The sequence below is a fragment of the Corvus moneduloides genome, chromosome 16 (genome assembly GCF_009650955.1).
Source record: "Corvus moneduloides isolate bCorMon1 chromosome 16, bCorMon1.pri, whole genome shotgun sequence".
NCBI lineage: Eukaryota > Metazoa > Chordata > Aves > Passeriformes > Corvidae > Corvus > Corvus moneduloides.
In genome coordinates this window covers 3,700,276-3,712,835 of record NC_045491.1, presented here as the reverse complement: position 1 = coordinate 3,712,835, position 12,560 = coordinate 3,700,276, and the positions used below count along the sequence as shown (strand labels likewise).

General features: G+C 45.1%; 1 protein-coding gene and 1 long non-coding RNA gene across 2 annotated transcripts; one reads left to right on the top strand and one right to left on the bottom strand.

Moving 5' to 3' along the window:
• Window positions 1–370: 370 nt before the first annotated feature.
• On the bottom strand, window positions 371–8,267 carry LOC116452026 (cytochrome P450 2K4-like). The gene is made up of 9 exons (XM_032126113.1): window positions 7,911–8,267; window positions 5,578–5,740; window positions 5,253–5,402; window positions 4,809–4,969; window positions 4,159–4,332; window positions 3,490–3,631; window positions 2,752–2,939; window positions 2,123–2,264; window positions 371–1,762 (listed from the first exon to the last, which is right to left on the bottom strand). Exons 1-9 carry the CDS (start codon window positions 8,106–8,108, stop codon window positions 1,575–1,577), a joined length of 1,506 nt encoding a protein of 501 aa, XP_031982004.1. The 5' UTR covers window positions 8,109–8,267; the 3' UTR covers window positions 371–1,574.
• On the top strand, window positions 3,571–11,076 carry LOC116452029. Its single transcript, XR_004243381.1, has 4 exons — window positions 3,571–4,026; window positions 8,406–8,639; window positions 10,108–10,243; window positions 10,981–11,076. It is a non-coding gene; the product is annotated as an uncharacterized LOC116452029 (long non-coding RNA).
• Window positions 11,077–12,560: the final 1,484 nt, after the last annotated feature.

Genomic DNA, 12,560 nt, shown 5'->3' with positions numbered 1-12,560 from the left:
CGGTTTGACCCAAAATCAACTTCATACTGTCACACCAGACAGAGCAACAGAACAAAATATTTAATGATCAAGTAGGTGATAAGGTCAGGCTTGCAGTAGTTAGACTGCAAATAGAGCAACAGCAAAACAAGTGCAAGCAAGCGCAGCAGCAGCAGCTTCCTTGTCACAGAGCCTGCTGAGCACTCCCTGAGCTGTGCCCAGGAGCTGGAGCTGGGCCTGTGGTACAGCCCCTGTTCAAGTGCAACACCAGCACAAGTACAAGCTGGAGTATAACTACTACAGTGCTACCTTTAGTCGCGTGAACTAAAGCTAGTGAGGCCCGAGGCCGCCCTACTTTGTCATCCCTTTATATTCTTCCTCCTTTCTTTCCTTCCATTTGCAGCACAGATCAGCTTTAGATGACAGCAGCTTTAGTTTTATGTTGTAGGTTTACCATAACTGCCCTATTTTCAGTCGAATGGACAATACTGTCCCTATTCATCACAACACACCTGCTAATTGAGACTGAAGTTTGGAATTAGAAGCCTGTGGATGATGGTTCACCCTGCAGTCAATGCAGAGAGTGAGAAATTACCTTATGCCAGCTGATTCATCCCCTGAAGGATCCTTTCTCTGAAGGGTAGAGAAGAGCTCCTGAGCAGGTACAGCTCCTGAGGTGCAAGTGCAGCAGGGGGCTGAGCTCTCCCAGCTCTCTGGTGGAGCGTGGCAGTCCTGCTGCCCAGCCCCAGCTCCATTGCCCTCACACCGCCTCAGGCTTGTATCGCTTCAGCCACACTGACTCAGAAACTCTTCCCTTGCCATGGCTTCTCATTTTCTGCCACTTTAGGGATCTAAGATGGCCCAGTAAGGGATTGGACAAGTGCCAGAGCCAGGATGAGCCAGGAGAGGTGAGAGAGGGGTAGAAATGCCTTTCTCAGCAGAAGCAGAAAGCTGCTCAACTGGCCCCATCATAAATAGGCTGTTAAGCATAAAGTGCCTGGTGTGAGTTGGAAAGAACCCACTTCCCAAACCACTTAGATGTTTCCTGATAACTGTCTCGTGCCTGGGTCTTGGCATCAGCCCATGTTACACCCTTGTGTCTGGGACTCTGTAACAAAGATAAGGCAGGTTGTATCGCACAATGGAAGCTCAGTCTGAGGCTCAGCTGAACAACCATCCTGAGGAGACTTCCAGATCCATTGAGTGTCTCTTGTCTCCAGCTAGGCCATCGATAATCAGCTCTGCTCTAGGGTTTGGACTTTGGGCTGAGAAATTCCCCATAGGGGCTGTCAGGGGAGAGTTCTCATGGGTTACATCTATAGAGGAGGTTTGAAGGCATTTCACTCTTTCAAACTGTCCTGAAAACAGGATCTCTGATGTGCTGTTCTGGGAATGAATCAGTTTCTGAGAGCAGGAAGGGTTTGCATGATACAGACATTGCAAGAGCTGTTGGAGAGAATGTCATGAATGAGAGAAAGTAACAGTGCCTGGTGTCTTCCTTCCCCTAAAGCTCAGGGCCAGACAGCTTCTCCCCACTGTACCTAGATTTGCTTTCAAGCTTGAAGTGCTCACTACTCTAATGCCATGTTGTTTGATCATTCACAGGGCACAGCACAAACCAGGTGAGGCATGGGAGTCAAGGTAAAGCCGACATCAGCAGTGAGATCCAGGTCTGACTTATCCACTCCTGGAGGGGGCTGGAAAACAAATTTGCGGAGCAAGCCCGAAAAGAAGAGGAACAGCTCCATTTTAGCCAGTCCTTCACCAAGGCAAGCCCTTCGTCCTGAAAACAGCCAGGGGAGAAGTTAATGATCAGCACTGTAACTGTTAATGTTGATGTCTGAGACCTTCTAAACTGGAGGTACAGTTTGGAAGAGCAGGCTGCTGAGATGGGAAATCTTCCCTTCCTTCTCTCAAACTACACAGAAGCCTGTAGGTGTATGAAATTGTTCAGTGACTGTGGGTAACTCAGTGTCTCCCAGCTCTCCCAAAGAAGAGGTGGTTACCTACAGCAATGGTGGACAGGAGAAATGACCAGAAATCCCTTACCCTCTGTTCTGTGTCCCTGGCTTTCATACTTTCCTGAAATCAGGGGGAACTGCCATTAGCCTTGTCCCAGATGGTACACCCACACCCCTCTTACCTATGGAGAATGGAATAAATGCTTCTCTCCTAATGAAGTTCCCACTGGCATCCAGGAAATGTGAAGGGTTGAACTGATCTGGGGTTTTCCAATGTAACTCATCATTCAGAGCGGAGGTCAGCAGTGGAATAATCTCAGTACCCTGAAAGAGATCAAAGAAACTCATGGAAGAGGAGATCACTCCCCTACTTGAGCCAGACTTTTTTTTTTTCCAATGTGAAGAGGCAAATAAGACATGACAAATAGAACTGGGGAATGCTCCCCTGCCCCATTGTGGCTCTGTCTGTTTTCAGTAGCTGCTGTTTTATTTTTTTGGACCACAAAACATTCCTTTCTTACAGAGTCAGATCTTTCAAGAAAGGTGCTGGGGTAGAGGTTCCACAATTGACATAAAAGATTCAAACCAGTGTGATTTAATTAAATCTCTGGTTAATCGTGATTCAATCAACTGCAGCAGACCACAATCCATTGTAAGTTTATAATAATTATCCTGGATCCAAGACAAAGGGTCACAGCACAGATTAAACCATGCATCACCGTGTCTTTAAGTTATTTATGTGTTTCTTCATCTGCTTTAAAGAAAGCTGTGAGGAATCTGTGCAGCATAAGCTGCCAGCCTCAGAGCTCACCTTAGGAATCACATAGCCTCGGAAATTCACATCGCTGGGAGTCGATCGTGATACACCCATGGGGACAATATTGGCAAACCTCTGTATTTCATGTATTACTGCTTCTGTATAAGGCATTTTTTTCCGGTCCTCCAACTTAGGCAGCTCTCCCGGTTCAATGACATGGTTCATTTCTTCCTGAATCTTTCCTTGGAGGGAGGAAAGGATTAAGAAGCTGATAACAATCTCATCTTGCAACTGGAATGGCTACCAGTTTGGCAGAGATGAAGAAAAGGGAAAACTGTAAATATCTGGGAAGGGCAGAAGTGGGTAAGTCAGGGCATGGTGTCGTTCTTTCAGGTTTGTTGTTGAGCTAAGGCAGCTTGAATAGAGTCAGTACCATCCATCCCATGCCTGACTCTCATTACACACCTTTGTTACCCTATAACCTTCAACAGAAACCAGATCAGAATCAGCTCCTGAGGAGACCTTTAGTGATGTCAGCCCATAGCCTGCAGGTGAATAACGATGGGGGAGCTTTACTGTACCTGTAGGCTGCCCCTTAGCCTCTCCCACTTGGCTGGGCTGGTTTATTGCAACCCAGCTGAATAAAATTCCTTTGTAAAGTCAATGGTTTTTATATCTCCCAGAGCACTCAGAATAATTACTCTAGGCAACACTGAATGAGTTCCACTCCCTTCCACAACCAAAGACTTAAGCATGCAGCAATAAATTGTACAAGAGACTTGTCCTCCTTACTCTGAATTTCTGGGTATTTCATCATCAGAAGCAGCCCCCAGCGCACAGTTGTGGATGTGGTCTCAGTCCCAGCAGCAAAGAGGTCCAGAGTTGAAAACATCAGGTTTCCATTGTTGAATGCAGTGTGGGGCTTCTTTGACTCCTTCAAAACATGTGGGTAATACAGCAAGTGACACCCATATGTGACTGTGTTGCCACCATTTTTATCTGCATTTTAGCTTTCTGTGGCTTTATATGTGCTGGAAAACTAAACATTTAGTCTTTTAGCATTAGGGCCTATGCTGTGTGGAATTTGTCTGGTCCCAAGCATATGTGCAATCCCCAGGCCCAGATATTAGAAATAATTCCAATAAATTGGAATTTATTTACTGCAACACAGTTTATCACTGTACCATTCTCACAGGAAGGTTTGGGATGATCTCTTCCTCATCTGTGCTGAGTGGCAACTTATTTCACCCACGTGGGACATCTCGACAACGAAATCCCTTTAACCAGCAGTTCCAGAGGGGCCATGGAGCGAACACAGCACAACTCCCTGTGAGTATGATATATTCTGCTTGCTGCAGTTGTTCTGTTTCCACTCACTCCCAGTCCCTGACAGATGGCCAGTCCTAAGAATAAGCCAAAGCTAAAGGAACAGAAAGACACTGAGACTCAGCTTTAAAGTACCTGTTTTTGCTTCAGCAGAAAGGCATCCACAAAGCCTGTTAGGTCATTTTCATTCAGCTCCTCTTTGTGTTCCTGGAAGAGCTTCTGGAGAAAAGCGTTCAATTCACTGATATTTTGTAGCACTATCTTGGAAGCTCCAGAGAGAAATCCAAGGGATGGGTAGAAATTATATAACTGTGGAGCAAGAGAGGTCTTACTGTTAATTGGCATTTTTGAACACATACTGGTATCTCAAATCTCACTTCTGGTCCCTTGTCCTATGCCCTGCCATTTCAGGCTGTAATTGCCCCCCTTCTACAGTCCAAGGAGCTCTGGATTCCTGCAGAAATAGTATTCTTTCTGTAATACAAGAAGGCAGGTTTGGGATTGTGCTTCTGCACTTCAAAGAGGATAAAATTGTTCATTTCTGAAGACTTTGGTTTGTTGGTTTTTTTTTTTTTTCTTTTTCTAATAAGCTTCACAGACTAAGTGCAGGAGCCTGGGAATCTGTGCACTGCAGATACAGAACCACAGATGTGTTCTGTACAGGATGACTTGCTGATAATGTTCTTGTTCTCAAGAAGAAAGATGTGGGAGGCCAGGAGAATGAACCCAGGAAACTGGATATCCCCCAAAAACCTAAAAGCTAAAACATAAAATTAGGCTCTTACCAGCACCATAGGGGAGCCCAACAGCTTAGTATTTTGATTTATCAGCTTCAGCAAAGCTAGAAACACTGGATCATCATATTCAAACCTCTCTCCAAACAATATAGAGCAGATGACATTGGATACAGCATTGTTGAGTATCATTTTCGTATCAATTGGTTTCCCTGTATTTCAAGCAATGAAAACAAATAATGATGTGATTATGTTCCTTTCAGTCTGGTTTCCTATGGAAATGTAGTCCTGAGCTCCCAAAGAAAACTCATTCCCCACCCAGAATGCATAGCAGGGAACTCTGTTTCAGTGTTTTAAGGCCTTGGTTCAATAACTACTGCAGTGCATGCTGAACTTTAACCACGAGATACCATTTGCTCAGAGTTAAACTTTCATTAATCTTTATTGTTCTGCTAGACCTGTTCTCTGTCTCTGGCTGAAAGATTTGACACTCACCATGATAGGATTCAAAATATTTGATAAGGGCATTTACTTCCTCCAGGATTCGGATCTCAAGGGTTCTCTTTCCCATTCCAAAATCTCGCAGCGTGGACAAGGTAAATCTTCTCATAGTTTTCCACAGCTCTCCGTGGCTGAATGCTATGCCTGAAATAAAAGTGTAACATCCTTATGGCCCCTGGGGTTCATAAACGTTTGTAAGGCTTTCTTATGCACTGGTACCTCCTAAGATCACAAAAAGTGATCTCTAAGAGGACATTGCTCTCTGCTGTGAGAATATAATGAACAGAGACAAAACTTATCCAACCAAAACGTCAATTACCATTTCCTTGTGTCATTTTCCTAAATATGGGTATTTCTGCCCTCTCTCCAAACTCTTCAGCATGATTTAAGAGGGCATCCTTGATGGTTTCATATCCAGCCAGTACCACAACTCTCCTGGGTCCAAAATGCACAGTGAAGACGTTGCCATATATCTTGGAGAGCTGTCAAGGTGAATAAATATGTTCATTCAAAGCCAGATCTGGACTCAAACACTAGTACTGGCCACCCTAGGTGGTTTCTAGTCCAAAAGGAGCCTCCCAGCCCTGTCTGATGTCTGCAGGTAATTCAAGTAGTGAGCAACAGCTATCGATTGCCAGCATCTCTGCTTGCACCCTGTTTGCACAACAAGGTGTCTGCTATCAGTGCTCCTAGCAGGGGAGTCAGGAAAATGCCACAGCATTCCTGTGGTGTTCTGCAGTAACAGGCCAGCAATACCACGTTGGGAGGCTGGTTAGAGAATGCTGTAGCAGGCAGGCCTGTTTATTGTAGTGCTGGTGACCTGAGGCAAGCGGGTGTGCACACACCTATGCTGAAGCCACAAACACTGCAAAAACAAAGCCAGACAATAACTCTTTCTTTCAGGACAGCACTTGTCTCTAATTATGTCAAGGTGGGTAGTGTTGCAGTCATCACGAAATTATTTGCTGGCCACCAGAAACTTGAATCCAACTAGGAAGCATATTCTGGTAGATAATGTCACAGGAACGTTAGGCTTTTATAGCAAATTAAATATGAATCATCTGTTACCCAAAAGGTGGCTTTGACAAGCTAATCATTCACTCGGTATTTTAGGCTTCGTTCAAACACACTGCAAGCCATCCGCTCCAAATGTCTTCTTGTTTCTGCTATGCCTGGGTTACCATTTTCTATGCATTAGATACATTCCACAAATTGAATTTCAGATTAGAAGCAGCTCCTGTTATTACGCCAGACAAATTGAATTTGTTTTCATCAAACGGTGGTTTGACGGCTTGGGAGATAACATTAGTGCTGGTTCTTTCATCCCTGGCAGCTCACAGGGTGTGTGGCAGAGCCAGGGGCAGGGAATCACAGCTGCCTCCGAGCCTTCCTTTGGCCATCTCCTTGCGTTAGTGCTTCTTGGCATCCACTCTGGTTTTGCTCAGCAGCACAAGTATTGAATGTGGCAGGCCTGAAAGCCCAAATAAAGCTTCTTGGTAGATTATAGGAAATCAGTCTGGTGCCATCACATGACATTTGTATCATAAAATCCCCCAGCACTGCCAAAAATAGTTCATAGTTTCATACTGACATCCTCAAACATACCCAGGATCAGATGGGAACTCAGGACCAGAAGCCCGTCAGAACTGATCTCTACACAATCCTCTGCCCCATAAATCAAGGCAGATGAGCACTGTGTGCCTGCTGTAGGAATTCTGTACTTTGGCAACACAGGATGCCCTTTCTTCTACAGCTAACTGGAGGATTTCAGTGTCTGCACTGCCCTCTCACTGCAGATGTTCAAGTGGCTGAAGGAGTTCTCTGGGGACCAGCTTTCCCCCATCATAGTGTCCAGTAAGCAGCACAGACACAGGGCATGTGACATATCACTCACAGCACCTCAACTGTCTCTACAGAAACCAGATAAAATCTGAATTCCCCCTGACTTGTCCCCAGCTCCCTATGGGAACACAGCAGACACTTTCTGAAACAAACATTGCCCCTGGCTTTTTAATATTTAAGTCTTTTTTTATTTTTCTCTTCTAGAAATATAAGTATCCATGGAACTGTGTAAGAAAAAGCAATTTGTTTAGCTAGACATATAAAATCCATGCATCAAGTCCTTAACAACCCTGGGCAGTGTGTGCAGGGGAAGGGCTGGGGAGGCAGAGCTGTGCTTTGCATTGCAGAGATATAATTAGTTTTGGAAATAAGTGTGCATAGGACACCCCCTTTCTCTCTGCTGTGGGGATGATGCCTGTTCTTGCTTCATCCCTTCCATCCACCCATTCTTCCTAGAGGTCTGGTGGCAATGAGACATCTCTTGATGGCAGCAGCCTGGCCCAACCTGCAGCCTCTGAAGGGCTCAAAACACCAACGATTTGGAGTGGATTGCAAGGGGGGTGTGTGTGTGTGAGGGGGGTCTACATTTGAGTGTGTATAAAGAAAGGAGTGTCTTATATTTATATATAAATACAAGTATGTGCATGTGCACCTCTGAAGGTGAAGTTGTTCTGCCAGCCTACCTGTATGCCAAATATCCCCTTGCTGCCCTCCACACAAAGCAAACACAACCACATCTCTATTTCCCCAGCTGCGTTTCTCGCTTCAGGAATTGCACATTTGCCCCCTGCCTGCTCGCTCAGCCCCTACCTCTGTCAGCGACTGGAACGGCTTTTTCAGGTCCACCACGTTCAGGTTTCCGATCAGAGGAAGAGGTCGTGGCCCAGGGGGCAAATTGCAAACTGACTTCTTGGAGCTGGAGAAAAAGTAAAGGAGAGCAAACAGCCCTGCTGCCAAACAGAGCAGTGAGCTGGAGCCCACGTACTGCAGGAAACTCTGCACAGCCATGACCAAACCCAGGTGTGGGCATGAGCATATTGGGGTCCCTTTATAGCCCTTCTGTCCTTGCCTGAACACACCTTCTGGGAAAGTGCCTTTACACAGAGAAAAGGGCTCTGCAGACTTGTTTACGTCCACTTAGACCAGATGTACTCAATTTTCCTGCCAGATAAAACACCCTCTTTTATTCTGAACCATGGATTATCATAATCTGGAGCTCTTATTTCAGCTGTAACACTGGGATGAGGTATTTGTTTTCCAGTGAAGATCTGTGTTATGGGCGTGTTGTTCTCTGTGTGATTTCAGGGCCAGAACTCAAGGACAAGACCCATGCTGGACTGCTGTCACTGTGCCAGGTCACAGGACTCAGCTGGACCACTGGTGGTGCAATGGAGGAAGCAGGACGCAGGAGGGAAAGCCCACAATAATGCAGGGCCCAGGGTGCAGCTGGCAAGGAAGCCCTCGGGGAGGACAAGACTGACCATGGAGAAGCTGGAATGGTGGATTCAGGACTGCTGACAGGAGCAGATCTATTTACAGGTGACAGTTCTGATTCTCTTTGCTTTCCTGACACCTCTTTGAACAAATCAGTGTTTTCATTGCAGTGTTTTCATTGCAGTGTTTTCACTGTTACTGTCTTTGTCCCAAAAATCCTCTACCAGCAACCCCAAAATGCTCCTGAAACCACTTCAGTCACTATTTTGCAGTTTACTGCCCATAGAACTGTGTGCCTGGATGGCCGTGTCTGGCTCATCACCATTTGGTGATGACTCTCTCTGTTCATGAACAGCTGCAATCCTCTAGGAGAAACCATCCCCTGCCCCTGCAGGCAATCCTGCCTAGATTGGGCAAGAGATCCTGAATCCTTGTAACTTGGGAGGAGCCAGGATCAGAATCTGCAGCTGGCCAGGCAGAGGATGGAGGAGGGAGGCTGCCTGGGCAGCTGCTGCCAAGGAGGAGCACATGGCAGCAGTCCTGGCCCTGCAGGTACTGAGTCATGTCCCAAGCCAGGGCACGGTCCTGCAAGAGCTCACGTGCCCGGGTGACAGCTCCCCAGGAGCCACCCCCACACTCTGCATCCTTGGGGGGTGACAACAAAGCAGAAGTGACCATGAACAGGAAGCCACTGTTAGAGATGGTGGCTCTGGGGGAAGGAGCTGATTTGATGCTCTATCCCATATTCCCCAGTGGGGATATTTTGCTCCCCAGTTGCAGATTCTGGCAGATTACTGGGCCGTGCTGCTGTTCAACCCTTTAGAAATCTTTAGTTTAATAATTCTTTTGCTGGAATTCTCCAAGGCTCCGGGGTGCAGGCTACACTGATGGAAAAATGATGATTATTTATTAATAATAATAAAAGTACATTAGCCAAAGGCAAGGGGAATCAATAAACTCTAACTAGATTGACAAGAAAAAGGAGCCTGCACGTCTGCCTGCTCTCCAAGGCTTGTTATCAGGAGTGGAGTTTTTCACAAGGGGGAACTTTCCTGTGCAGAAGAGGACCAGGCAGGGTGGGCAAAGAAAGCAGGGCAATGGATGGTCACGTCCATCTCAACATTTGCTGCACAGTTATGAGGTCTTGGCCTGCACCCTCCTCTCCCAGACATTTCCAAGAATATCCTGTTCTGCCAGATTCTTCTCTGAGCAAATGGTGTGACTACTGGGACTCCTGAGACTTCATAATATGCAGCAAAGGAAGGAAAAAGCCCTACATGGGGCCAGTTGGGTACCAAAGGAGGAAATTTGTTGTTTCTGTTTACATAAAACTCTGTTGGAGTAGAGCTGGCTGCTGCCAGAGTGAGCAAAAGCACCTTCCCAAGGACTTCACTCTGTGGTAACAATACAGGGTGAGGGCCTTTCTCAAGTATTGAGCCCATGGACTTGCAGCCTGCTGGATTGGTGTGCTGTGAGAAATGATGGATGAGCTCTCCAGAGGGAGGGAATCTTTGCAGTTTTAAAAGACAGCCAGTGTGATTCCTCACCTCCATTTCTTCCTCACATCCTTCAGCTTCCAGTATGCAATCCTGAACTCAGCCTACAGCTACAGGCTTGCAGGTGAGGATCCCACACAGGACTGGGGAGAAAACATTGCTCTCTGCTCATGTCTTTGTCTTTCTACCAGCCCAAGGCAGAACCATCTTCAGGTAAGCAGACTTTGTAGGCACAGTTCAGGGGACTCATCAGTTCCTCCTAGAAAATGAGCCTGCACCTTAAACAGCACAGTAACTCCTGTGTGCTCATCTGGAGAAGGTCACATCACCTTCTAATGGGACACAGGTTAGCAGTGCTACAGTAACCGTAGGATAATGCAGGGAAAGAGTTGTTATAAGGCCATAATTCAGTCAATGACTGCTGATAACATAATAAACCATGAGAGTGAACACCAAGTGCTTGTGTGCCTTGCAAGGCTCTGCCACTGATTTACAGCCTCCAGAGATGCCTATCAGCCCATGCATTGTTATCAGGGATATATAAAGCCTGAGCACACCCTATTAAACATTAACATTTTTAAAGACCCAGATGTGTTAAAACTCAGGCTGCTCCTTGCTAATGGATTTTGCTTGCCTTGACAAATGCCAGTGCAAAAAGAAATCAAAAGCTTTCCGACTCTGACCTCTTTCAATTTTTCATCATTATTGCATTGTTTTATTGGATTACACCCACTTCTTCCCACCCTGAAAATCTTTGTTTCTACAGGATCACTACAGGGTAGTGATCAGTATCTCAAGTGTTCACTTTGCTCATTTTTATACAAACAACTCTTTAACTTCTTTTCATTTATCTGTCAAATCAGTGTGGGTTGCAAATCTACTTTGGGAAGAAAGACTCCTGAAAAATATTTTTTTAAATCATTATTTCATTGCAGTATTTTTTTTTCTAGGAAGAGATTCATGGTTGGTTATTTTTCCGTATTCTGAGCTGAAAGATTATATGTGACTGGTCACTGGGAGAAGAAAATAAAAAAATCTGTGCATGAGATTAGTGCATTGTCCCTGCAATGCAGGTGAGAATATTTCCCACTTGTGTTGAGTATTTACCATTCTTGGGAACTTTGTTGCTTATAAAAGCCTTCTTTTTGTACTGAATGGATGCCATTCCTTCAGGAGTCTCACTCAGTGAGAAAGTACATGGGACATCCTTGGCTTTGGTGCTGGTACTGTACTTTTAAATATGCTTATCTACAAAAATATTTGCAGTAAAATCCCTTGTAACTGTAGCTAGAACCATGATCTTCCAGATCTACATTTACACCAAGTCAAGGCAGCCTGACCTGGGAAGTGAGTATTGAGTAGGTTGGGTTATGAAGAGCTGATTTTCAAAAGACAACTGATAAATCAAATGCCTCGACATAGCTCCAAGGATTTTTTGTTCTGGGTCTCTGGCTTCTGTCTATCTCAACAAAATACTGCAGAAATTGTATTAATCCAAGAGAAATTTGAGGCATATCATGAAGGGTGATTAGTTGGTATCTACAGAAGCAGGGTTCCAGCATCTTACTTTTGGCCCCTGTCTTGATGCAGGTGGAGATGTGGATTTAGATGTACCAGAATTGCAGTGAGCAGTTTGAGATAAAGGTTTATTTCGCCTCTCAGTGCAGCATTGCTATTTCTACAATGTTCTTCTCTAACCTGATGAGGTTTTGGCTCAGTAATAACAGAAAATGAGCTATCACTCTGTACATCTTTGTAGAGCATATAACATATTAAGGCCCTGACCTTATTGGCATGAAGCTACAATTCCCCTGTAAGTGCAAAACAATAATATTTCATTAATCATCCACAACAGAAATCCCCATTCCCCAGACTATTCTGCCAATATTCTGCATTTTTGCTTGTCTAGTAATCTGAATTAAAAGGGAGAAAAATGGTTTACAACAGCCTGTGGCAGTGATGTAGCAAGAGGCCTTATGTAAGAGCTGGCAGCATGCACGAAGGTGAGGTGCAGGAATGAGTGATCCTGGAAGGATGTTTCTCTGAGGTGTGTTCTGTGCCTGGCCTGGGAACAGCAGTCTCAAGGGCACAAATTCCAGCATCTGAATGTGCTTGGTCTTGTTCAGCTCATTAATTTCCTACAGCTATCCCAAGTCAAGCTACAAAATCCCCTGGTGCTTTACTCCAAGCCTTTCATGGCTCGTCAGTAAATTATTTTCCAATTAACTACCTGATAATTTGAGTCTGCAGGCTCTTAAAAGAGGCAGCGTGGTGAGAGAGGGAAAATAATGGAAGTCATGGACGTCACCCTGCCCGTAAAAAAGAATAAAGGTTCTTCTCTGAAGTATTATTCAATTTGGTGCTTCCAAAAAGTAAGGGTGAGTGTGTAATAACTCCTTCTGAGGAGACATTTGTCCAGCTGATGGATAAACACCAATAGTGGAATAAGTTTTCAGCACTATCTGACAACATTGGAAAAGAGCAGCTGTAAATGTTATTTCAGTCCATAATTAATGATGAAAGACTCCAA

Bases quoted from the DNA above. Each gene is read 5' to 3' on its own strand.
- LOC116452026 (XM_032126113.1), bottom strand. From the start codon at position 8,108: ATGGCTGTGCAGAGTTTCCTGCAGTACGTGGGCTCCAGCTCACTGCTC. The intron at 5,403-5,577 runs GTAATTGACGTT...CTTTTATTTCAG, and splicing joins GAAAATGACACAAGGAAATG to GCATAGCATTCAGCCACGGA. The intron at 4,970-5,252 runs GTGAGTGTCAAA...CTTGAAATACAG, and splicing joins ATATTTTGAATCCTATCATG to GGAAACCAATTGATACGAAA.